Source organism: Molothrus ater, chromosome 1 (genome assembly GCF_012460135.2).
Source record: "Molothrus ater isolate BHLD 08-10-18 breed brown headed cowbird chromosome 1, BPBGC_Mater_1.1, whole genome shotgun sequence".
Lineage (NCBI taxonomy): Eukaryota > Metazoa > Chordata > Aves > Passeriformes > Icteridae > Molothrus > Molothrus ater.
In genome coordinates this window covers 116,313,544-116,339,156 of record NC_050478.2, presented here as the reverse complement: position 1 = coordinate 116,339,156, position 25,613 = coordinate 116,313,544, and the positions used below count along the sequence as shown (strand labels likewise).

General features: G+C 39.5%; 1 protein-coding gene across 1 annotated transcript in view; it reads right to left on the bottom strand.

The window, feature by feature from the left end:
* CHD7 (chromodomain helicase DNA binding protein 7) overlaps window positions 1–25,613 on the bottom strand; it is a 132,989-nt gene that overhangs the window by 43,298 nt on the left and 64,078 nt on the right. The window contains exons 3-6 of the mRNA XM_036406359.2: window positions 16,114–16,535; window positions 6,954–7,092; window positions 3,478–3,615; window positions 2,347–2,412 (exon numbers count right to left, since the gene is read on the bottom strand). Coding sequence (XP_036262252.1) covers window positions 2,347–2,412; window positions 3,478–3,615; window positions 6,954–7,092; window positions 16,114–16,535 — 765 coding nt within the window. The remainder of the gene's footprint in view (window positions 1–2,346; window positions 2,413–3,477; window positions 3,616–6,953; window positions 7,093–16,113; window positions 16,536–25,613) is intronic.

Here is a 25,613-nt window from a genome sequence, read left to right as displayed (position 1 = left end):
CAACTATCAACTACCAGAAAAACAGCAGAAAGAACTCATTAATAACAGATGCAAAGCAACACACAAAACCCAACCACCTCAATTGATAAACAGCCCAAAATTGTAAACTTATTTGAGGAAGAGATACAGGTTTCATACACATTTCAATTAGTTCTAATTCTCACATGTACTAGTAGGCAAAAAGAGACATTCACATGTTTAACATGCAAGTACAGGGTCCTACCAACTCCCTGTATTTCCAAAATATGCGCTATTTCTGCTGGATAGCATAATCAGTTCTAGCTATTCATTTTCAAAGTTAAGAAGCAGGAATTCAAAGGGGACTGAATGAAAAATTTCAACATCCAAACTCATCAGGTTTGGAAAGAGAGTGATACACATACTTCATGCTTTCTGCAAGAAGAAAGAGTATTCAAGGGAATTCAACATTCCACATTAGGAATAACTGTGAAAAATGCCACCTTTTTTACTTCAAACAGGAACTCAGCTCTACCTTTTACTCTGTACGTTTCAAAAATGGCTGCAAGTACAGGGCTGCATCCTATCTGGTAACTCCAGAGCTAGACTAAGGCTATTTCTCAGAAAACCAGCATGATTTTATGATAAGAATATTGCTCCAAAAGCGTACTCATTATCTAATGTCCTTTACTTGAATGCAACATCTTTGTTACAACCTAATCCACTGAAAGGTTTCCTAGTGAAGCCTCTCCTCGTGTTTATTTTATGCACTGGTCCTGATCGCAGCAATTTTACTTTGATTAGTAATCTAACAACCAGGGTTTTGATGACGTTAGTAAGAGTGTAAAAGACCTTTAATAAAAGCACAGTTGGATACTTCAGATGTTAAATATTAACATCCTGAAATCCTTTTTTTTTTTAAATTTGGAGAAGAGGGTTGGGGAGAAGAGCAGGGAAAGAAGAGACACCCCTCAAACCTGCAAATACAATCCATAAAAAACATTAAAGAAAAAGCTCAAAATAGAGCTTGCCTCCAGCAGAGCTTGCAATCAAAGACATGTAGGCAGCAGACCAACTACTTCCCACAAACTGCAGCAAAATACACACTCCCCATGAGTAATCACACCTTTGTTTGCAGGGGAGAGGAAGAAGGGAAGAATAATTGGTGAAAAACAGCTTCCCCTGTAAAGACATTTATGAAAGGACCACATCCTCCTCTCCTGCCTAGCAGACCATCAGGACAAGTAAATACTCACTTTATATTGCCTCAAGTTTATCTGAAAAATAAGCCTATGATTTGAAACACAAAATACAGCTCTAGACTTAAAAACACTCCAAAAAGCCTTAGAAGCTTATGCTGGAAGATGCACAAACAGGCCAGATTGAATCACAGGAACTCGTGACATTAAAATGAATGTAGGTTTACAAAATTGTTAATTATGTTAGGACAGTAGTAATAAAATTGAACTCACACACCCCCACCTTGCCCAAGAAAACCAAACAAAAACCCAAACACAAACCCCAAACCACCAGAACACTGAAAAAAGAAATCCATTAATAAAGGCAAATTTCCTTTCTCCAATTTGAAAATTAACACTGAGGCAAAGATGAATTGCTGGTTAACAAAGATCAACATGATGCTGTATCAGTCTGATCAACATGATGCTGTATCAGTCTAAGTCAGACAGTTTTCTGTCCAACTGTAGTACAAAAGTCAGAGAATTAGCTCCACAATGGCATCTATAAATATAATCATGCCCTTTTTGGAACAAGTTCTTTCTACTTCCTTCTCAGAGCCCTAGTACTTTGGAAGTGCAAAGACCAATCAAGTTGAGAAGCAGATTAGAAAAATCTGTAAGCAAAATAAGAGCTTAGCTAGGAGGCAGGGCAGAATTATAAGGGAACCACACTGAACTGAAGTGTTTCTTTCACCATCTTAGCATAGTGACAAGGAAAATATTCATCACCTGTGATGAATATCATACTTGGTCACATGTAAATTTTTTTCAGCCGCTAAGCACAACTGACATCAAAAGATGCAAAAATTATGGGCATGGGTTTTTGAGTGCTCTCATTCCTCAAACTCCTATGGAATATCACTCTGAAGTGAAGAGCACCACAGATTTCACTCAAGCATGTATATTTGCAAAACTCAAATTTTTTATCCAAAAAAAGCAAGAAACAAGTAAAAGATTAAACAATCTGTTTTGTGTATGTCTACTGAAAAACATGTTGCATACCATCTGAATACACTTTCAGGGAACCTCCTCTCTTCAACAGAACAGTTTTTTAATTGGGAATATCCAAGGCATTTTAAGAACTGAGTAAGGGCTTCAGAAGAAATACGCTTAGCCTATTTAAAATACGAGGGGAAGGAAAATGTTTTACCTTTTTCTTGACTAAACGGCTACTCATGATTTTCTCCACAATAGGACCTTCAGCATCAGCAGATTCCTACATCATAAAGAGCATACAAGAGTTACGGGAGTGCATCTTCGTTAAAGACTTCATTTGTTAGAAAAACTTTAAAATAATTTTTTGTAACAGAAGCTTAATACCAAGAGGACATTCTCCTGCTAGCACGAGGACTTTGAGGATTCAAAGAGATTTAATACCATAATAAATGATCAAAGGATACTTGTTTAAGCCCATTTTTAAGACCTACTGCAACTCCAGCTCCCTCAGTTAAGAAGGCTGATGTGCACAGATAAACAGATATAACAACATGAGCACTTCCCCTGTCCTAAAATGCTTTCAGCACCATACAGTCTAAACAGCAGACGATGTTCAGAAGCTCTAGTTGGCAGTGCAGGTGTCGACACGATCACTCTCAAAACTGCCTGCAATTCTCTATTACATTAATTCACTATTGCAACGGGAGGCAAACCATCCCAACTGTCCTTCTGATAAAACACAATTAACAATGGAGATCACATACAGTATTTCACAAGGCTTAACAAATTGCCAAATGAAATACCAAAGAACATGGATATATTCTCCAATAGGTCATCAGTTAAATGAAGTAGTTCTTTGAAAAAGCACTACAAAACAATGAGATTGTTACAACAGTCATTTCTACAGTATTACCCCTCATCTTATTCAAACTATTTTATCCATCATTTACATTGCATGGAGAATAAAGTGTACCCTGCTGGGTACTACAAGGCAGTAATTTCATAAAGGAGTTCTTATGGTGCCTAGCAGCAGGGGACAAGCTTGAGTGGTTTATTAAAGTCACAGAAGCCAGACCACTGAATTCACAGAAGTACATTCTAGATTTCTAGCAGTACAGTTTTGGTTTCCTTTACCTAGGGATCACTAATTCCAAAGAACTCAGCTTGAACTTTCAAGCTGTATATCATCAGCTTGCAAACAAAGCCATGAGTTGATATATTCTTTAAGAATGCAAAAACTAATGCCTTGTGGCACATTCCATCAATCACATTTCAGGAAAAGGGCACATATTTGATTTCTGAATGCTGCAGTTATGGCCACCTTTCCAGCCTGTTCATATCTGACCTGTTGCTCTGACTGAGAAGTATTTGAAGGAGAGTCTCTTCCAGCAGCATCAGCATCATCAGCCTCCTCATCTGAAATCTTGAACTCCAGGTCTTCAGTATAACGCTTCCTCTTCACCTGCCTGCTGGAGCGTCGTTTCTGAACAGAAAGCATTCATATTTTTCATGAGAAACAAAACTGATGAGAACCAGAATAACCAAGAAAACGTCTCTGTGTGTCTCAAATACATTACTGTGCAGTAAATGCTATAATTTCTACAACACACTGATAGAAAAAGCAGTCTCAGGACACTACCATTCCCACCTGTTAGCCATTCTTAAATTCTGCAAGGAAAAAACAACAGAAACATAAAATGAAACAAAAAACCAACCACAAATAAAAATTGACTTTATGCCTGTTCTAAGCTGGAAAGTAGGGGGGCATTTTTTCACATTACTGAAACTACCTTAAAAAATTAGGAAGCCTATCTCAGAAAGCAATTAAAACCCAAGAAGCTGCACCTCTCCAATCACATCTGTAACAAACTTTGACAGATGGCCAGTGCAGCAGCCAAACACCACCTTTCCACAGCATGGCCCACTGTGTTGCTAAGCAGTGACAACACGCTTTCCCCCTCTCCCCATCCACCCAGTTGTACCGGGATTATCTTGTAGGGGAAACACAATGAAATACGATTTCCTCACTTCACTGACCCAGCACTGTTCAGAAAGGCATCCTGCAGCACAGCATGGGAAAAGACCCCAAACTAATAGAGGAGAATGGAAAACTTGAACCACCCCAAATTGAAAACATGATTTCTGTGCTCCCATACCCTCACCACAAGGATGAGATAAAGCTTTAGCAGTATTGCACAAAACAACCTGTAAAATACAGAAACATGCATTTGACAGAATTTGCAACTTGATGTTCAGTGCTGGGTATTGTTTTTACAACAATAAAATTCAACTTCCCAGATAGTCTGCATCAGGTTACATATTTGAAAAGCTGTAAGCATATGTTGCTGAAGAAAACTGTCAACTGAGCTTCAAATATCTTAATGGAGTAATGTATACATTAAAATTATGTTGACTATCGAATGTTAAAAAACCCCATCTTAATGACTTGATGCACTACATATTTATATATTTAACACTACTCATTTATACATCTTTCTCAGCCACTGCACATCTTCACTGATACATGCAAATACTTATGTAGCTTAACAGACTTACACACCTGAGTCTCTCAATATACATAGACAAAGTCAAATACTTACTTTTAGATAACTAGTCATTCTTTTTAAAGCATATATACTTGGTGCACTTCACAAAAATAGAAATTACTTATTTAACTGCAAATGAAAATTTTGAGCAAAGGCTAAGCTTACATCATCCTTTTAAATAATGGTGACGTGACTTCTACCTTTAATGCAGTAACTTATGGGGGTTTCCAGAAAACAATATTTTTATACTTCAAAATAGTAACACTTGACAAATTTGCATCTTGATTTACATGATCACTGATGGGAAAATACCAATTTTCTTCTGACTCTGTAGGTAAGTCTTACCATTATTTTTGGTGCCAAAAATCTCTTCTTCCATTTCCCTAACAGAAAGAATACCTAAAACATAATGGTAGCCTTTATTTGATATTTTTTCGACTTGATGAACTTCCTGTTTCCTCTTACATTCAATGTGGTTTTGCAATTGTTATGGGCTGTTGACAGAAACTGTGCACGTATTTACCTGCACCAGATTAACTCATTAACTGATCTACTGGTAGGAAGGTGAGTAATAGGTTTGATCATGGAATATAAAAAACCTGCATAACACACAAGTATTTCTCCTCTTTAAAGAAAACAATGCATCACTGTGCATTACTACCTAATATCTCTACACAAGGCTCAGGATTTAACACTAAGAAAGCAACTGTGTCTTAGACAACTGAGTAACATCAATCTCAGTTGAGAAATACATAACAAGTTTATTAACTGTAGCTGTCCCAGCAAACATGGTTGGAACCCTTTCCTAAGTTCATGCAAAGAAGTGCATTATAGCATACACTGTGCAAGAAACAGAAAGTTTCCTGAACTACTCTGCTACATTTAATTAAAAAGTGATGCAAGTGCCCTAGCACTTCTATTTACCAAAAAAAAAAAATATCAAAATAATAATAAATCAAAATAAAACATCACTCAATTGTGTTTGACAAAAAAGAAAGGTTTTGTTCCACTAGACTGAAAACAAGCAATCCATGCAGAAATGTTGAATTATAAAAGGAATATAATCACCTACAAACTAACCCAAAAAACCCATCCGAACCCCTGAAGTTTCTTCATCTTTTGCCAGTGTCATCAATCAAGCTGGCAGAGATTTGCAGCACAGAACAGAAAACTTAATTCTTCAAACACTTTAATATCTGCATGGTTTAACTCAAGTTCTCTAATTCAGAATACACCATTTGAAGGAGTCAGGAAGAGCACGCTCTTCTACTGCTTCTTTTGTTTTTAACTAGAATATACTAGATTGCTCACATTTCATTATTTAGTACATTCTTATTGAAAATAGTGGGAGGAAGGGCATAAACCATGCTTTTGTAGGACAACTGTTTGCCAAAGTCTTCACCAGGCTACTTTGACCATTCCCAATTGATCATTGGTCTGAATATCTCTGAATATCTCTCATAACCAGAAGCAATCCATCCACAACCTGATGTGCAAAGGACAAATGCAGTGCATTTCATGTACACTGGTATGACTACATAGGAGTCTCATACTTTCCCCACCACAATTTGTCCCCTGCTTCTTCATGAGGGGATTCTTATTTTTAGTGTCCACTCTAAACACTGCCAGCAGAAGCAAGCCAGGAGCTGACCACTTCTTAACATGCCAAATGACAGAGCACACAAAACTTGTGCTACTCTATTTCCAGATTTGCTTTACGTGAAACAAAGGTTGGACAGAAGGTGATAGGTGTGCAGTGGTCAAGAAAAATGAATCAATGTGAGTGCATGACTGGTAGTCCTGCAAAAAAAGCCCTTCATCCACTAAAGCAGTGTAGCTACAAGTGCCTGAAATGCATATTTCCAACACTCTGCTCTGGCACACCTCATTCTTGATTTCAGAAGGTTTGCAAAGCCAATGCAAGAATAAACACCAAGCTTATAAGCAAGACCTTGTAATAGCACAGAAGTCTACTATTAAGTCTACAGAACAGAACATTCAGCATCATAACTGCAACAGCAATCAAAGAGAATGTGTGATAACAGCAGCAGCACTATACACATATCTGCAAGCAACAAGACTGTAAAGCAAAATTATGATGAAAAATACTTGTTTTTGTAAAATATTCACCATGTGGATTTTCATTTCTCACCTTCTTTGTAAACAACACAGAAATTATCTAAATACCTGTATCTCTGTAATGAAGACCACAAGAAATAGTATTTTATGCTTCTAAGTTGTCAATGCCTACAATGAACTTCAACAATAGCATTACCTGAACTCCTGGATCATCTTCATCTTCAGGATGAGGTGATGGTGGTGGAGTTTTTTCCAAATCTGAGTTTTCAGAACCTTCCTTTCCCTTGTTAACCTTTTTCTTCGCAGCACTGGCTTCTGAATCTTGCTTCTTGCTACTGAAACAGAGGTATTTTTAATCAGTATTTGTAGAAAAATATAAGCAAGAGGTGCTTAAAAAACAGTTGATCCGTGAGATGTTTGTTTTGAGTGACTTCATTATTTTCAACTGCCTTTCTTAAGTATTTCAAAGTAACTGCAAAATCAGTGATGCATGGGCCATCACTACACAAGCCTTAACAACAGACACCTCCCTTCTTTCCTTCAAGACCTTAGACAGCGACACTCGATGTGTACCCAACAAGGAACTAAATATGAGATGGGAAAGGAAGAGCTGCTCTCTTCAGAACCTGCACTTTCTGAAAGCAGTGTTTGGACAACCTGACACATGAGAAGAGAAAAAGGATTACGCATGTGCTTATCTTGTATTAACTGTGCAGCCCAGGTAAGCAGAACCAGGGCAAGTGTTACCAAAACAAAGGACTGAATTCATCTTCTTCTACAATCCCTGCTATTTCCAAGCAGGAAATGCACTTTAGTGTCAGTGCTGAGGGCACCCATACAGCTTCAATACATGTAACCACAGCTTGTACAGGGGGAAAGAAACACTCAGCTAGCACCTCAGCATCTACGCAATACCAGAAAGCTATATCCACTGACAATGATGTTTTGAGTGTAGTTCCTTCCCTTCCTCCCCCATGAATACATTCATCACCTGAAGAGCTGGGACTGTCTCCAGTTGCCCTCATTGGCTTGGAAATGGGTGAAGACATATGTATCAAAATACAGCTTTAAATACACCGTCACCAAATCACAAACTGAAATGATCTGCAGCATGGCAGGGGGGAAATTTTTAAATGGCAACAAAAATCGATGGTAGAAGGTAGCATTTTAAAGCACATCTAGCCTTTGAGTCTGAGGCAGGTTTTTACTGTTTTTTGTGGTCAGCTCCCAGCAGCCCATTTCCAGTGTGAGGGGTTTGATATGGGAAGTTGCTGAGATGGCTGACAGCAGAGCAGAGCTGTGTACTGATACCTGACACATGGCAAGCACAGGTCACCCAGCACTATATAAGACACTTTTATATGGCTTCTACATTCTCATCACTTTACTTTCATACCTGGGAAAGTGCCCAGGTTTGTTTTTTCTTCAAGATCCTCATATTTGTAATTTCTCATTTAAACAACAGCTTTAAGTTTGTTCATTTTGATCAGTACATTAGCCCACCAACAGTGTATTGTGGATCTGTAATTTAATATTTTCCAGTACAGTCACATGTCTCTTCAGGACTCTGACAACTTGGCTACAGCGTTATTTTCTCCTTGCAGCCTATGCATAAACTAGCACTGATTTCCAAGTTTAAAAAAAAATTAAAAAAAAATTACACATGAAAAGACTGTGGGTTTTGAACATGGATTTGTATTATTGCAAAATTGTCTCTACTTAGCCCTACTGAGGCCATATCTGGAGTACTGTGTCCAGTTCTGGACTCCTCAGTGAAACAAAGACAAGGAGCTAGTGAATAGGATACAGAAGAGGGGGACAGTGATGATTAGGGGTCTAGAGCGTCTCTCTTAAGAGGAGAGACTGTGGGAGCTGGGCCTGTTTAAAAAGACAACTGAGACTAGATAATCTACAGAGGTCACTTCCATTCCTAAGAATTCTGTGATTCATTAATGCATATAAGCATCTCAATAGCAGGTATCAAGAGGATGGTGCCAGACTCTCTTCAGTGGTGCACAGTGACAGGACAAGGAGCAATGGCCAGAAACAAAACCAGAAGTTCCGCCTCAACATGAGGAAGAACTTTCTTACATTGAGGGTGGCAGAGCACTGAACAGGCTGCCCAGAGAGGTTGTGGAGTCTCCCTCCCTGGAGACATTCAAAACCTGGACACCTTCCTGTGTCACCTGCTCTAGGTGACTTGGCAAGGGGCTTGGATGAGATGATCTCCAGAGGTGCCTTCCAACCCTAACAATCCTGTGAAATTAATAGGACTCGACACAGCTCAAAAAAAGCCCACCTTAAACTGTGAAAATTTTAAAAATAATTAAAAATGAAAGGGGATGTGGGGGGAAGAGTTCGACACGGCGCAAAGAGCGCGGGCACAGCGGGGGCAGAGTTTGGCACGGCGGGAGGAGCGCGAGCAGAGGGCGAGCCCCGAGAGGCGGCGGGGCCGGGCAGCGCGCGTCCCTCCCTCCGTCGCTCGGTGCCCGGCGGGCTCCCCTCCCTCCCCGCCGGCGCTTGTTTCCGCTCTGGCTGCCACCAATGGCACAAAAAGCCGCAGCTGAAGCGGGGCCCCCTTCGCCTTTTCATCCGCACGCCGAGAGCGCTGGCGTCGCCCCGGCAACCCGCGGCCACGTGACCAGCACCTGCTCCGCTGGCCGGCGGCCACCGAGCGCTGCCATCTGCTTCCCTCAATCAGCGCCCGCCCGCTCCCGGCACCTGCGCGGCCGCGGCACGGGAACCCCCGCCGCACACACACCGGCCTCCAGCAAATCACCGCCGAACCGCTTCCAAAAACACCGGCTCCAAACCGAACGCCAAACAGCGACAAAGCAAAACAAACACAAAACGCCGCTTTACGCGTTTCTCGAACTTGTTTAAATGGAAGGTGACGGTCGCCGCCAGGTGAAGCGCGCTGGCAGCCCGGCGCTTTTCCCCCCTGACCCCCGTAAATCGGAACGGGGCGCGCAATTAAAGCTCAGCCGCCGTGCCGTGCCCCCGGTGCACGGCCGCCTGTGAATAACAGGCTTAAAGCCGGGGAGAATAGCGTGGGCTAGGCGGGATAAAACACCAGCCTGCTGAAAGGCCGGGCAGCGCTAACGAGGGCCCGCCGAGCCACCGACCGCGCTGCGCTGCCGGCCGGCCGGGCGCAGACAAAGAGCCCGGCGCTGCGGGCAGGTCCGCCCCGACACGGGTTCCGGTCTGGCCTCCGGGAGAGCTTTCTCTCCCCGAGCCATGACCTGCATCTACCCCCGAGCCGTGCGCCTCGGTGTACACAGGCACCCTCGGCAACGGAGACGCGGTCGAAGCGATTCGGACAAAGTTTCAATCACTTCCCTTCCCAGACCAGTTATAAACACACACGTGAAAGAGCGACCAGCTTGCGGAGAACAAAGCCCATGTGCAGCTCCACTGGGAATTTGAAGTTCTAAATTCAGCAACAGAACTGCTCTTTTTAAATGCACAGCTACAACTTCTTTGAAGGAAAGGGAAAGAAAGAAAGAAAAAAAAAAAAGTGAAGTAGAAATAGAACAGCACCACCCCTCTAAACGCAGGGACACACTGCTTCCCAGTGCATCACACGTGCAGGAGCTTCATCTGGCCAGTGAAAGCATCAGCTTCCTTGCATTGCCAGCAACTGTTCTTTATCCTCCCACGGAGCCAGTGGGATTTGCTCCCGACAATTGAATGTACCCACTTTTGACTCAGCCTTTGCACTTTCCAGAAAATCACACTCAGCATTAGCCTGGAACAGAATTACCTTTCCACATGAAGAGCAGGCAAGTACTCAAGAGATTATTCTCAGAGACTCTACCATTAGGACTCCCTGTCAGTGCTCAACACTGGGTGCACATGATCAGTACTTTCCAAGTCTGGCAACAAGGAAGGTAAACTGTAACATACACATTTTGACAACTATCTCTCATATTTGTTTTTACACAGGCATGAATGCAAAATTTAGCCAAGGCCCACTAGTGACAAAGTAAGTGTCCAGTCTCAAAACAAGAACTATAAATCTAGGACAAACTGGAGCCGTATTTGCCACACACAAAACTTTGAAGTATTTAAAAACCATCAGTTAAACTCATCTCTCAATTCAAGTGATATAAATACAGACATTTCAGATTAGATGTTTTACAATCTCACTGTCCAACATCTCTTTCTGGTTTCATCCTCTTACCCCTGAGGACAGCACACCATACTGACCAGAGAGGATCAATATGAAGACAACCTGCAGAAGGTCAAACACGCAGACAATATGAAGAAAAAGAGGCTGAATAGGAAAACAGTAAGTAGGACAACTAAAATGAGAGCTAGATTTACAATTTGAGAAAGATCTCCAAACTCCGACAAAGTGTTTTGTATCAGCTCAGCAGCCCCCAAGAGAACTAGATGAAACTCTAGAAACTTACAAGGGCAAACCATCTGACTCAAAAATTACCCCAAAATCATGACATGCTTTGCAGGATTAAGGGAGGAATTAGCCTGTATGTTTACCCTGTGTAACTACTTCACTTGATCTGGGTAACTGATAGATCTGTTTATTAGTATAATTTCTGACATGACAACTATCATGACTTGGATGATGTTATTTCTATAATTTTATGATCTAAAGGAAGTCGGATTACTGATTTTTATTTTACCATTTGGAAACATTGTCCCATAACAGATTCACGATTGGAACCTAGCTTAGACAAACTTTACACATTCACTGTGAAGCATAAAAAACATTGAAGAACAATCCCACCTTCTCAAAGCATCAGAGATGTGAGACTTATACTTCACTGCCTTACCCAAGGAAAACAATTATTTTTTAAAACTCCTAGTGTAATCAAAACTTCTTTTAAAATCAGTTTTTACATATGACAAAGTAGGAAAAACAATACATAACAAGGTTTTTTCCAGCCTGAAAAGTCAGCCAAATTACTAAAAGGCTTTGGTAATAGTGAAGCCTACAAGGCCTGCCCTGCAGCACAAGCAAAGGTAAATATCAGGCAGCTGGGCTGGTTCAAAAGGGAGATGAGGACAGGTGTGAACAGGAACAGCCTCAGCGGACACATGCATGGAAATCTCGCACGATTTCCTGTTCTCTCCCAAAGGCAGCCCCTTCCTGCCTCGCTCAGGATGATCTGACCTTGGGAGTGGAAACTACCACCACTGCCTCGGGACCTCTCTTCCTGTCCTACAGCTCCCCAGGGTGCTGTGTCCTGCTGTCCGCACCGCTCCCCCACGCAGCAGCCTCTTCCCACTTCCGTGGCCAGGAGCCATCCGCTTTCCGATACAACAAACAGCCAAACCGTGTGCCAAAAAAGCTCTTCTCCACCTCCCTCTAAAAACTTTAATTATGCTCATGTTTAGCACTCCCCTTTGTAAACAACAAGCCACTCGCCCTACACTGTGTCCCAGGCTGCTGCTGCTCAGTGTGTGGGGAAGATGAAGCTTTCCCTGCCACAGGGAGAGGAGGAAGCAGATATGAGCAGCCCTGCAAAGCACAGCACACTGCTTGGAGGAGATGGGCCGAGGCAAGAGCTCCTGCAAATAGCTGCCATTTGGCCCTTGCAAATAGTTACTGCTCCTGCCACCATACTCGGTGGCCAGTCTCTAGGGTTTCATAGGAAGACGGCAGGAGAGAGATCAGCTGTGCTGCAGCGTGATCTTCTCAAACAGGTGGTCCTCATCTCCTCCAGGGACAGGCACAGGAGGAACAGACATCTGAGCCATGACTTTGCAATTCAGTAGGATTACTTGCCTTTCCCTTTCCTCTACTTTTGGAAAAATCTGCTTTGCATGTGCCTGAAGCTGGTTTCATAAAGCTTAGAACCCACATAATACTCAGTACCCACTCAATTTAATGAAAACCCTTCACTTGTGATCCTAGTTTGCTTTCAGACTTGACTAGTTTGGTCCACAAGAGATTTGTTTTGCCAGTGTTTTTTTTTTTAGCCACCACTGTATTTGTCTTTCAGTATTAGTAGGATTGGGCAAATATCCATTAAAAGTTAATAGTACAATATTAATGTGTGATCTTTCACTATGCAGTGTAACATACAAGCAGAAAATCTGGGCATTTTCTTTCTTTTTGAGATCCCATGACACAATTCAAACTACCATTAAACTAATCAGGTTCTTCTATTTTCCAATCTGGCTTGTCCCTCACATGAAGGTGCATTTCAGTGAGGCAGGCTGCTCATTTTGCTGCAACTTGAACCAAAGATAACAGAGATGTGAAGGATAGTTTCTGGGGTTTTGTTTTTATTTGTTACATAAAAGGATTATAATTTTAGTTGGAATTGGAACTAAAATAACAGGGTTATGAGCTATATTAAATTACAAAATGGTTAAGATAATTAAACATCAGATTTTTTCATCCATGTGTATGCTCTTATACAGCCTGTGTCAAACTTAACTATTAAGGACTAGTTATACTCTATCCAAAAAATATTGCTCCTCAATAAATACCTAACTTTATTTACCTTAATTTTACACAATTGCAAAACTCTTCTATTGAAGCTGATCATCTTACTCAGGAATGAGGACTGTTAGTTACACATAGCATTTTTAGATTTCTAAACCACACTATTCCTTTCAATGCTTAGAAGCAAAATAAGCAGTAGCAGTAAAGACATGCCAGACAGTAACTTTATAAAAATATTTTACTTCTACCTAATCATCCATAATCTGTATTAATATGCATTAATCTCACTCACCTAAGCTACTGTAATATTTCCTTTCTGGAGTTAGTGCTGCTGAAATACTGTGATTTAGATGACTTGGACTGTTGATTTATTTAAAAAACTTGATTCAGTGATCTGTCACTGGACAGGTTCCCCAGTCTTTGATGTTGCCAAAGTAAGCAAGTTTCTTTCACTGATTTAAAATTCTTTGGCAGCATAGGGTCCCACACAATCTCTGGGTTCTTCCAAGAAGCTTAATATTGAAGCTGACAAGACCACAAAATGAGAACAACCTTGTTTTCAGGAGAGCATTTGGTAACAAGAGACACAAGCCCATTATGGCAAAAGTAGGACTTTCTCTACACCCCTGATTAAGCACAAGGAACACCCAATGCTCTTGCTGCTGCTCCAAACATGTTTATCTCACGGGTAAAGCAACAGAGCTTAGTACTTACTAGAATACAGTAAGTCACCTAGCCAGCCAGGGACAAGAGTCATTGCACGGGAAAGCAGATAAAGACTCGCCTACAAACACAATTAAGCAAGCAGTGTTTAGTTCCTTCAAAGGAAACACTGCTCCTTTAATCTGCACTGCATATCCCAAGATTTAGAGAAGATGTGCATAGAGGTATTAGGATGGAGTGGATAGGACAGACCAGCTCTGAGCTCTGATGTCCAGATCATCAGGGTGTTTTTGAGGCAGACTCCTTCTAACCAGGGTTTAACAAACAAGAATTCAATGTAGTCCATTGAGAAGTCCTGCAGTAAACAGTTTTTACTTTTTGGCAGCAAAAATCTGGGAAATGCTCAGTAATATTTATGATGTAGCCTGATCAGCCTTTAAACCTGTGAGGCTAGGGAACTGAAGTACCCATCTTTAGAGGAAAGTCTGAGGAAGCTTTGCCTGTTTAGCCTGGAGATGACTGGGAAGAAATCTTACCAATGCATACAAGTATCTTAATGATGGGTGTGGAAACAGTGGGGCCAGACACTGCTCCTGCTCAGAGGTGCTCACTGACAGGACGTGGGACAGTGGTACAAACTGAAAGACAGGAAGTTCCACCTGTCTAAAAAGAAAACCTTTACACTGAGGGTGACAGAGCACTGGAACACGCTACCCACAGGAGCTGTGGAGTCTCCTTCCCTGGAGACACTAAAAACCCATGCAACCTGTAATAGGTGAACCTGCTTTAGCAAGGGCGTTGAACTACATGATCTCCAGGGGCTCCTTTTCAACCCCAACGATTTTGTGATTCTATGAAAAGGCTATTTTAGCTGATACAGTACTTTCATTTCAAAAAGACATATTGTATGATATATAACTTAAGAGATTTTCTAAGCTGTGAATTGCTGCTATGTATGTAAACCCAATCCTTAGGACAGTCTGGAAAACAGCCAAAGTAAATGCTGTAATTTACTGATCAGTTAATATAACCTGTACACAACAACACTTGATTTTACAATCCAGTGTTTATAAATTCTTCAGGAAACGTCATCTCTGCTAGTACAGAAACTTTTCTGTCTTGCTAAAGCAATAACATCTTACTGTCCATCTTCATTTAGCTATAGAGCTGTATCAAACCTAACCAATAAATAGTCAGTCTTGTAGAATATATGCAAAGCTGATTCATTAAGTGCAATTTTTAAACCCTAATACAAATGGATTTTGCAAACTGATTTGGATTAACCAAGTCTGGCTGTGCTTCCATCTGGAAGTTATATTTTATAACTCTAGCCACATCTTGAAAAACAGATTCAGATGTTTGGAACAAATTCAGAACAGTTGTAAGAAATTCTAGGTACAAATGAAAAAAAATATTGAGCTTTAATGTCTTTGTGGTCTCCGTTTTCTTCCAAGTAGGCATTTATAACCACAGTGTTTAGGGACTTGAGGGACAAGGAAAGAATCTGTGTTATTACCTATGACATATTTACTCATGTGTAATGACAGTTTATGCTTTCTTGTACTACTCTGGAACGTTTTAAGCCTATCCTGATAAAGGTACACGATTCTGAATGGCAAGTTAAAAAACCCAGTTAAGAAACATGGTTGAACCATCTGGTCTAACCACAAAGATTTTCTGCTAGGAAAATTGTTTTTATGTGAAACAGGAAAATTAATATCATCCCTAAGGTGAGGACACATCAATATCCATATAAAAAATGCCTTTTAATAGCAGAAATTAAGAGCCCATGAGTTGTGTTAGTATATAACAGCGTCTGTAAGGGTTGTACAGCATACAACAATGTGAAGTACCTAATTTCTCTTATGTAGGGAAAAACATCATCAAACCATTAGACTCAGCCTTCATCTCTGAAACCCTACATTAATATTGAAGCTGTTTAATTCCTCAACACAAAAAACACACACAAAGACAGATAAGCATTAGAGGAGAAAGAGTTACTTTTGAAATCTAACACATCCAGAAACTTTTCTGCCTTGAAAGGAAAAACTAACCTTCTGCCTTTCCAGCTTGCTTAAAATAACTGTGAAGCCATAAACAGGAAAGTCAAACAAGAGAAATGTGCCCAAGCTTCTCAAAAACATGATGTTGTAGATGGTATAAGGCAAACGACAAAACAAGATTTCCTCTCCGCCCACGCCATTTAGCACAGATGCTCTAGAAATCCCACAAACACTGTTTATCTCTTATTGCATATACAAGTTTCCTGACTTACCTAGCCTTTTTGCTGGTCTTGGGTTTTGGCGTGGTATTTTTTGCTTTCTTTTCCTTTGGCTCTTTAGGGGTCTTAGGGACTTTGGGGGTCTTGGGTTCCTTCTTTTCCTTGGGTTCTTTAGGATCCTTCGGTTCTTTTTTTGCCTTGGGCTTTTTCTTTTTCTTCTTGTCTTCTTGGGAGCAATCCACTGAGTTTCTGCTTAGATTCTGGCTGTCAAGTCCCCCAGGAAAGTCTTCCTTACCAAAACCTTTACTGGGACCTTCTGCAGCAATGTGATTGTTTTTCTTTTTCTTTTTCTTTTGCTGTGGCTGCGGCTCAATTGACGGCAGATAATCATCACTTTTCACTAGCTGGGTATTCGGTCCACTAACCTGAGTCATATCCGGCACTGGTTTCTCTAAAAAGGGTTCCGATGGAGAATGCTGAGAGAGATAAAGAGAAATAAAAATTGGAGATCTGCAACTTTGATTTCTCAAACTTTGCTCTTTTGGAGCATGAGGTAACAGAAGGAGAAAATATTAAGCACAAGATTAACCTGTTAACAAGAGTCAGCATATCTGAAACACTGTGCAGTAATACAGTAAAGAACAATGCTTTTTGCAGTCAGAACAGCAAAATGACCAGAGATTCTTGATATATCAAGGGTAAAATTATTCTAAAGCTTGTATAAAGTGGAAATATAGAAATATTTAATCTACAACACATCAATACAAAATAAAAGCAATTGTTGTTTCAGACATTTCAAAATAGTTGTTAGTAAAATGATTAACTTATTAAAAATTATTAAGCTGCACTGGAATTCTGTCCTTTGGGGAGAAAATTGTTATATTTTGCTTCTAGACATTTGAAGGAGAATAAAAGTGTATTCATTCACAGGCTATATTGACAAAAAATTAATTAAAGCAATTTACATTGGTTCATCTGTGACAGGAGGTATTTTGATCAGCAAGTGAAGGATTAAGCCACTTGAAAATCTAATACAAGGTTACATTTTATATCAAAGATCCACTGCTTCCAGGTTGTACTCAAAACAGATTTGTTCCTGCTCCAGACTGGACAGAGAACTACAGTAAGTGCTTATAAGCCTGCATAAACATCCTATTTCAAAGTCTCCATAGCATATCAGGTTTATACCAAACTTACAAACTACAGGAAAACCTATGTATAATTACACAAATGTTAAATACCTAAACCAAAATATTTTGGATATATTGACAACTATTTTCACTTCAATGGTTCTGTTCTACACAAAGATCCATGAGTCTGCAGTCAAAATATATCTAAGCTCCACCATGACTTTGCAGCCTATCAAAGCTCTGACCTCCTTCTCCCTGCCTGCCCATGGTTATAAATGCAGGACGACAGTGCTTTTCTAGAAGAAAAGTAATAGCATGACACTGTACTGATGCCTTTCTCGCACCTACATATATGGTCAGATCATTTACCACCCCTCTTTCTCTCTCTGTTTCTCCTCCTTTTCTCTTCCCTAAAAATTAAGTCAGGATGACACTAGGTGAATTAATCATGGTATAAAAGGACAGCCATTTGAAATATTTGATCTGCTGAACTGTGGAGAAGAAAAGTTAATAACAAATAAGAATTTTTCTTCTATGAAAAGCCATGCCAGTGTAACTGCAATGTTCTTTGCATTTCCTTTTCTCCACTTTTTTTCCAGTGGCACTTACTGAGAAGTGGCAAGCATGCAAATGAATGACTACAAAACCAATCCCTAAGCATGAGGAGAACTGATGGACATATACTGATAATCAACTTCAGCCATCTAGATCTAAATAAAAATGCACTTAAGATTTAGGAAACAAAATTTCTGACAATATTACATGAGAAAGTGAATGCATGTGTATATTTCCAAATACATTAATACAATTTTCTGAATGTAAACAAACTGAACCAGTGCAGTCCCAACTACTTCTGCCATTTCTTCACAGTAACATAAACCCACTGTGCACTGAGCACACTCAAATACTCAGAAGCAAAAGGAGCAAGGTTGTCAGGAAGGTAAGATAGGAATTTTTTCTGCTGTCTGAGAGGTCTGAATGGTACGTGCTACACACCACAGTTCTTCATGGAAGAGACAGAACAAGAGGGAAGGCCTGAGTGACAAGACTGATGGTCTGCATCTCTTGGCTTAACCAAGGACTTCCAAGGGTGACTTCTGCATGTTTCTGTCCTCCATGTTTATTAAGATCATTTTTAGAGCAAAAGGGCCTAAGTTGCAATGGAAATCCAGCTGTAATGAAAGCCCCATGCACTCATTGCATTAACACTGCATCCATCAGCCCCACTTCAAGACACCTCATGCTATAGGCAACGTGAAGAATCAACCAATATCTGTTCTAGAAATCTGTAGTCACCACTGGCACGTACAGCTCTGTGCTGGAAAGTTCACAAAAACTGGGTATCTGTATAGAAAACACTACCCCACAAAGTCAGTGGTAACAATGAGTTCTGCAGTCCAATTATGCATTACATAAAATGGAGGTCTTTTAAAATGTTCTGATTGGTTGTGAATTTGGTTGACTGAATTAAGTGTCTCAGATTTGTTATATGACACTGAATAAAACTGTCTTCTCTGTACCTTAGACTGTTATGTGCTTGCACTAACCATAAGTTTTAGGTAGGAAAATACAGGAATATTACTAATATTACAGGAATATTACTTCTTATCTCTGAGTTTTCAGAGCAGTACTTTTAACCTGTATTTTTGAAAGATAGCCAATATATTTCTGCATTACCTGCTATTTTGTATCTCATGCATCCTACATTTTGCAGAAATTCCAAGTGCAAGTTCCATCAATTTTTTTCACCGAGCTGTCCCCTACCATACTCAATTCTGTTCTATAATACTGCTCACCTGCTATACATAACATACAAGAACTCCAGGGTTTTCTTTACATTATTTACAGATTTTGTATTGAGCAAGTACCTTGAATTTGGTACTACTTTATTAGTTTGCAATATTAAGAGAGACTTTTACAATTACCTTGAAGGCACAACTTTCTAGAACATGTCAGAATCAGTAGTTTAATTTTTCTTCCTCTCATGCATACAAAACAGCCAAGCCAACAAATATTAAAAACCACAAGAAATCCAGTAATGCCATGTACATTTAATTTTACAAAATTTTCAACATTGCAACTTTATTAGTGGTGTGACCATCACTGAATAAATATTATATTTTATAAATGCTTTGATATTAAAAAAAAAAATCCTTGCTGCCTTTGTAAGACTTGTGGGTTGTTTTTGTTTAAGTCTGAACAACAACTTTCAGCAGAGTCACAAGCAAATCTTTCCAATCTCCACAACAGCAGTGTCAGCTCTTCATGACTTGACATTTCCAGTTTTAATGCAAGGTCTGGCCAGAATGCAAGGCCCTGAGAATGGCAGCAATTGCTGCCACACTGTAGTACCCTGTGAAATTCCAGATTCTTACTTTTCAGAAACCTTATCCACATGAGTCATTCTCGGGCTCTAGAACAACTATACATTAGACTAAAACATTATGCCTGAAACAAATACGAAAAGAACCCCAAACTTACTGCCTTTTATTTAAAGGATCAAGTTATGTGCATTACCAAGCATAATAATACTATGGTTTTGGTTCATATAATTCAGAATCTCTGGAACTATAGCTACATTGCTGGGATTGCAGCTACAAAAAGACAATTCTGCCCTAATTAGGCTTTGTAGGCTGTATTTGCTATTACATGAAAATATATTACTTTTGCCACATGCCACTCCCCTTGCAGTTTGGCACATTTTGTAATCCACTTACACATGATTTTCTAAATTATAGCACTCTTTCAAAGAAAGAGCTGTGAATACTTTTATTTTTCTAGGAAGTCTGTGGCTGTACGTCTGCAATATGCTAAAACCGTTTATCCCTAACTGACAACCCCACATTGCTCCCTAGTGTGAAGCTGTGTAGAAGCAGCACAAATCTACTGAGAAGAGTCTGGAAGCAGCTTGAAAGATGCATTTTCTTACCCCAAACCAGTTGTCTGCTCTTTCTTAAGAAGGGAGAAAAGGACGAACAACAGGCTTTCACTATAAATATTAGATTAAGCCTACCACAGGGAATTATTTCAAATAGTTCTACTTCTTTAAATCTAGAAAGGATTAGCTCTAGTTACAGGGTCACAATTTCTAATGAAAGAACCCCGTTTTCCATTTATAGAATTTTAAAAAATATGTATATTACAAGTTTTTTATCAAAAGATTGAAAAAAATTATCTGCATACTTCACAGAAATTGCTTCTCCTGCTGCTTTTAGTACTAACAAAGCCATAATTTAGTGTTAGTACAGAATTTAATCTTCCATGGGAAAGAAACCAGTGGAGATTAAACAGAAATAGCTATTCATCCTATTTGATATTGCAGCAGAATTATTTTTGGTATTATTTGAAATAAGGTGAAAAAGGTGCTCAAAAATATTGGTGTGTTTACTAGACCCACATCTCTTTAAATCTTTTAGAGAAAAGCTGTTTTTGTAAACATTTAACAAAGAACAGATGGCCTGTTTTAATCATGTGAAAAAACCTGGAGCTCACATTAATACTCCTACCAGCGACTACTGGGGCTAGTCACCTCCCTAACCAGCAGCATGGCACAGTCTTCAGTAATTCCATTTAATTTTATAATGGACATTTTCTCATCAGTTCCCACTGCTCGACAGTTAATCAATGCTATTAACATGCGATATCACAATGCAGGACACTCCTAAAGATTGCAGCTTATTAGAGAAAAACAGAGATTCTTCAAGAACTCCAAAGTGTTAAAACAACAGGCTATACAGCATTGTCAGTAAGAGCCAACAACACCCAAGGAAATTAAAAATGAAAACACTATTAGAGAAATAGAATTGTCTGATTCTAGACTGCAAAATTTCTGGAATTCAAATCTATTTTTAAGCTTCCAAACAGGTATCACCAAGACCTGAAAAATTAAAACCAATATGCCTGTGTTTCACAGCTGCTTACATTTTTAGAGTGTAATCTCATTTTCCCCAGCCCAAAGCACTGAGAGCTGTTTCAAACCAGGTAGGTTACATGAAGTAGCAAGATGGACAAGATGTAGGATTAATCCAACGAGGGCGAGTGGCAGGGAGGAAGGTTAAGGACGAGAGCCTATCTGTTGCTTGAACAAGGACTGAACCACAATCAACTGTACTGAAAGCAGCTGAGTGTCACTTCCCTAACAGAGCAGCAACTTGAGCCAACACTGAGCTTTACAAAGTATGAAGCAAGAGCAGCAAAGTATGTGATGTGACTCAGCTAACTTTGTGAAATTGAAACATGAGCGCCAAACGAGAAACAATTTTTAAAAACCCCAACTTTTTACTGGGACTACACTCTAATTTCCCTTGTAGGTATTATTTCCAGATTCCATGGTCTTTTCCATATTTAAATAAAGATCTACAATAACAACACTTCATTTAAATTTTCTTGAACATTGGTTTACTAAGTTGTCTAACAGTAAAGCAAGTGCTCAGTCAGTCCCCACCGACTTCATAATACGAACTGCTGTGGTATGATCTCCATACAATGGATAATTTCACTTTAGGTAAATCATTGCAGAATATTCTCAACTGCAAGCCTGTTCAATTACCACCTTCACTTTGGAGAAATTAAAATAACAACCTGTGCAAATTCTTTGAAAGCAGAACACACACTACAGCATGCTTCCAGCAGCAGCTCTACCTAGAGCCACAAAGATCATTCATTTTGAATTTATTTCCTTCCTGATGGGACAGCCCAAAAGGTGTTAAAAGCCATGACATAACCAAATTGCTCTGGGATTCTTCCTTTCAAAGGTTAATAACAGGATTCATCCTCCCTCTGGATTATTTAGAAGGAACTGCTCATCTTGACTAATTTGGAAAGTTTCTGAGTCATGTCTCTATACATTGCTTTGTCCCTGCAATTCTCAACTTGTCTCATGAATACTTTCAGAATTAGGCCTCTCTTAGTGCCACCTCAGTGTGAAACATGTGTCACCCTTTCTAGACCTTCATAAATACTTTCCTGACATTGTCCATATGCAGAGCTCACATATCAGTAAAAACCTTAAACAGGAATCAACACCACCACCAACACTCCGGCCAAATGCTAGTACCTACATTCAGCAAAAGCTGTACAGTATTTTTTCTATACTAGGCGAAGTTCTGCAACATCCTCAAGACTACATTCACACCTTGTTTTGAAAATGTTTTACTGATTAGTTTCTTCTCCTTTATTGTGAATGATGATCCCTTCCCTTTTCTGTGAAACTACTACCTTGAAGATGTGTAAGTTTCTTTTACTGTACTATATGAAAATACTTAATATTAAAATGTTTTGGGGAAAATGATTCTGCTTAGAAACAACTGCTATCTCAGTAATTCAGAAACCCTAAGAAAATTGTAGTTCCAAAGTGACAACTGCGATTTATAAACCAACAAGTGCTTTCAGTGATCTCTGCAATAAAGGGAAAGACATCACACCACAGGAGAGTGAAAGTCTATTTTGCAAATACACTTGAAAGGAATCTAAATTTCTTGACATACCTCTTCAGAACACAGATGAAAGTGTACAGAAAACAGAAGTTCTAGTAATACCTTTCTAGAAACACAAAACTACTGTGCATAAAAAAAGTTAATGTTTTAGCAAAGTGCTGCTGCAATACCATTTCTTAATCAAGTCTTAGGAGAAAACAGAATAATCTAAGACTATTCTAAGTCATCCCACTCTGTTACTGCTCCTGGGAACCTGTTAAAAACATTACAACTACAAACAAGTTATAACTTGCTGATATGGAATTTTTTTTAAAACTCTGGATCAAAAAAAAAAAATAAATCTGATGCCAACAGCATCCTAACAGTTGAGTGGAAGTGATTAAAACCAGTGTTAGTGCCCTCTGCTACCATTGTAAAACTGCCATAATTTCTGATTTGGTGGAGCTGAAAATATCACCCAATTACACTATTTGGAGGAATAAAAACATGCTATGCAAAATACAGAGTTTCTTAATCAAGTCTCAGCACTGCTACAGTAATAGAATTATTTATTTACTGGTCATGTACTCTGTGAAGAAACACAGATTAAAAAAGATGAATGATACTAATGTGGCCATTCAAAAAGCAAACATCCCATTATAATTCTACAGCAATTATATGTAGTGCTTTGTGCTCACAGAAGAAGTGAGACCTATTACTAAGCTATGGAATATCAGCCAGTGCAATGAGTGCTGACAGTTTGTTCACAGCTCAAGAAACAACTAACTTGTCCCATAAGAGATGTCCTAAGTTGCTGTCCATTGATCAGAATTGATCAGAATCAGTGTTGACCAGGCAATCTCAGACAACTGCCACCCCTACAGTAATGAAGCATGCAGGCTCCAAACTGTCTTTACATGTAAGACATTGCAACAGCTACCACAAGGATTGTATGTAACTGGTGATATGATGGTCAACAAGACAAATGTTTTATTAATACTTTTTTTGCCAGAGATTACTTTGCAATATAGACTGACTTAGCAGTATAAGGTTACCACTAATGCAAGCAGGGCAGGTCCTGAGTATTACACAACAGCAGCCTGACTCTCTACTCTCCATCATCACTTTGTAAACTGGCTGAGGACTCATGATTTTGGCAAGTTTTTACTAGCTCTAGCTGTAGAGACACATAGAAAGGGTGGAACAATTAGGTACTGAATTCTACTGGTGAAAGCTTATTGCTCATGTTGACAGCCTGTCCACCTCAAGCCTGCCCTCTGCACATGGCCACAGTAAAAGGAAACTTCACTTTGCATGTGCTCCATTATCAAGCAGAAGACATGCCAGGACATGCCAACATGTTTTACCACAGAAGTTGCTGACTGTCAGACTTGAGGATCTTAAAGGTCTTTTCCAACCTTAATGGTTCTTTGATTCTGCCATGTAACATTTGTATTTCAAAATGTGTGTATTCTCTTTGTGAAGTTATGTCTGTGAAGTTATTCCCAGGCACAGCTATCAAGATACCTAGTGCTTACTAGAGAATTCCTTGGATTAGAGAATATCCAGGAGGATTTACCATCAGTCTTTTCCAACCCCTCTAAGACAAGGCTGCTCATCACCAGGCAAGATAGGGAAGTCACACAGTAAAGTAAGAATGTGTCAGGATGAAAGAGTCTCCAGAGAATATAGTACAATACTTCAACTTCTCCAGTAAAGGGGGAATATAGGGGAAGAAACATCTGCACGTACTCAACCAAAACAGTAAAAATGAAACTGCTATGATTAAATAAATTAGCATTACAAAAGACTACCCAAACATTTTAGTCTATATACAGACTGAATTGTTGCCCTTGGGCTTACATCCATGTTCCTCACAGCCCCTTTGCTTCACTGTAGAGGCAAAGCAGTTCTTCCAAAACAGTCAAATGCAAACACCCTTCTTCTCTTGGGCACAGCCATGCTTTGGAATTCAAGGTCCTGAGGGGAGAGACAAAACTGTACTGCCCTGTACATGCAGCCCCCTTCCTCCCCCAGCAGAATTCTCTCCATTCAGCTACCGAATGTCAAATGCATGAAGATCCAGCCTCTCTGAAGGCCAACCTGTTCCTCCCTACATTACATTGTATTGCTATCACCATAGTTCATGATGCTCTGGTACCAACGATGATTTCCACTAAATATCCCATTTCCTACTCAGAAAATGCAACACAACAGTCCTGGCTGACTTGATATACTAAGCACTTAGGGCCTGCCCACAGTAATAAAAGCAATAAATGCCCTCTAAAACTTTCCTTTTTCTACAGAAGACTAAAGTTGCTCACAGAACCATTTTCAGAAGGACCTTAAATAGATCATATCTACTGATATCAATAATCTTCGTGTTATCAAATTTAAATCACAGTGACACGCCACCAAGTTTAGGAGAAAATCAAAGACAGGCATATGTGGCACAAGTGCTGGTTCTTCTGACCACAGACAACTGAAAAATTTCCATCTGTGCTTTCACTGCTGCAAGTAATAGTAGCAGTAATAGCATTACACACCACAACAGCAAGAGCATTTCTATTCTGGTACTTTTTTCCCCCACCCCTTCTAACATCCAAGAGTTACAGGAAAACTTACTTAACAGGCTATAAATGTAAAAAATATAAAGGTGGTGGGTAATAAGATACTATACTGTATGTTTACTTGATAAATACATACTATTAAAAAACTTACAATACAAGGTGTATGTGTTAAGGCAGAAGCAATACTTCTTTTTTGATTTGCCAAAGATCTAATAAAGTATTCTTTATCTGAATTCAGAATAAGTACACTTCGTCTTCTTGTAATTTATAATAAAAAAGTTTACTTTAGTCTAAGGAAAGGAGAACAACTATAGAGAGAAGGGCAGGATATTTGGGGTGGGTCTTTTCATTAGATTAAGCTGAAGACTTGCAGGTCAGGAAACATTTTTCTCCTGCCTGCTCTGCAGCACTTAAGGATAAGTAAATACAAATGAGAGAAA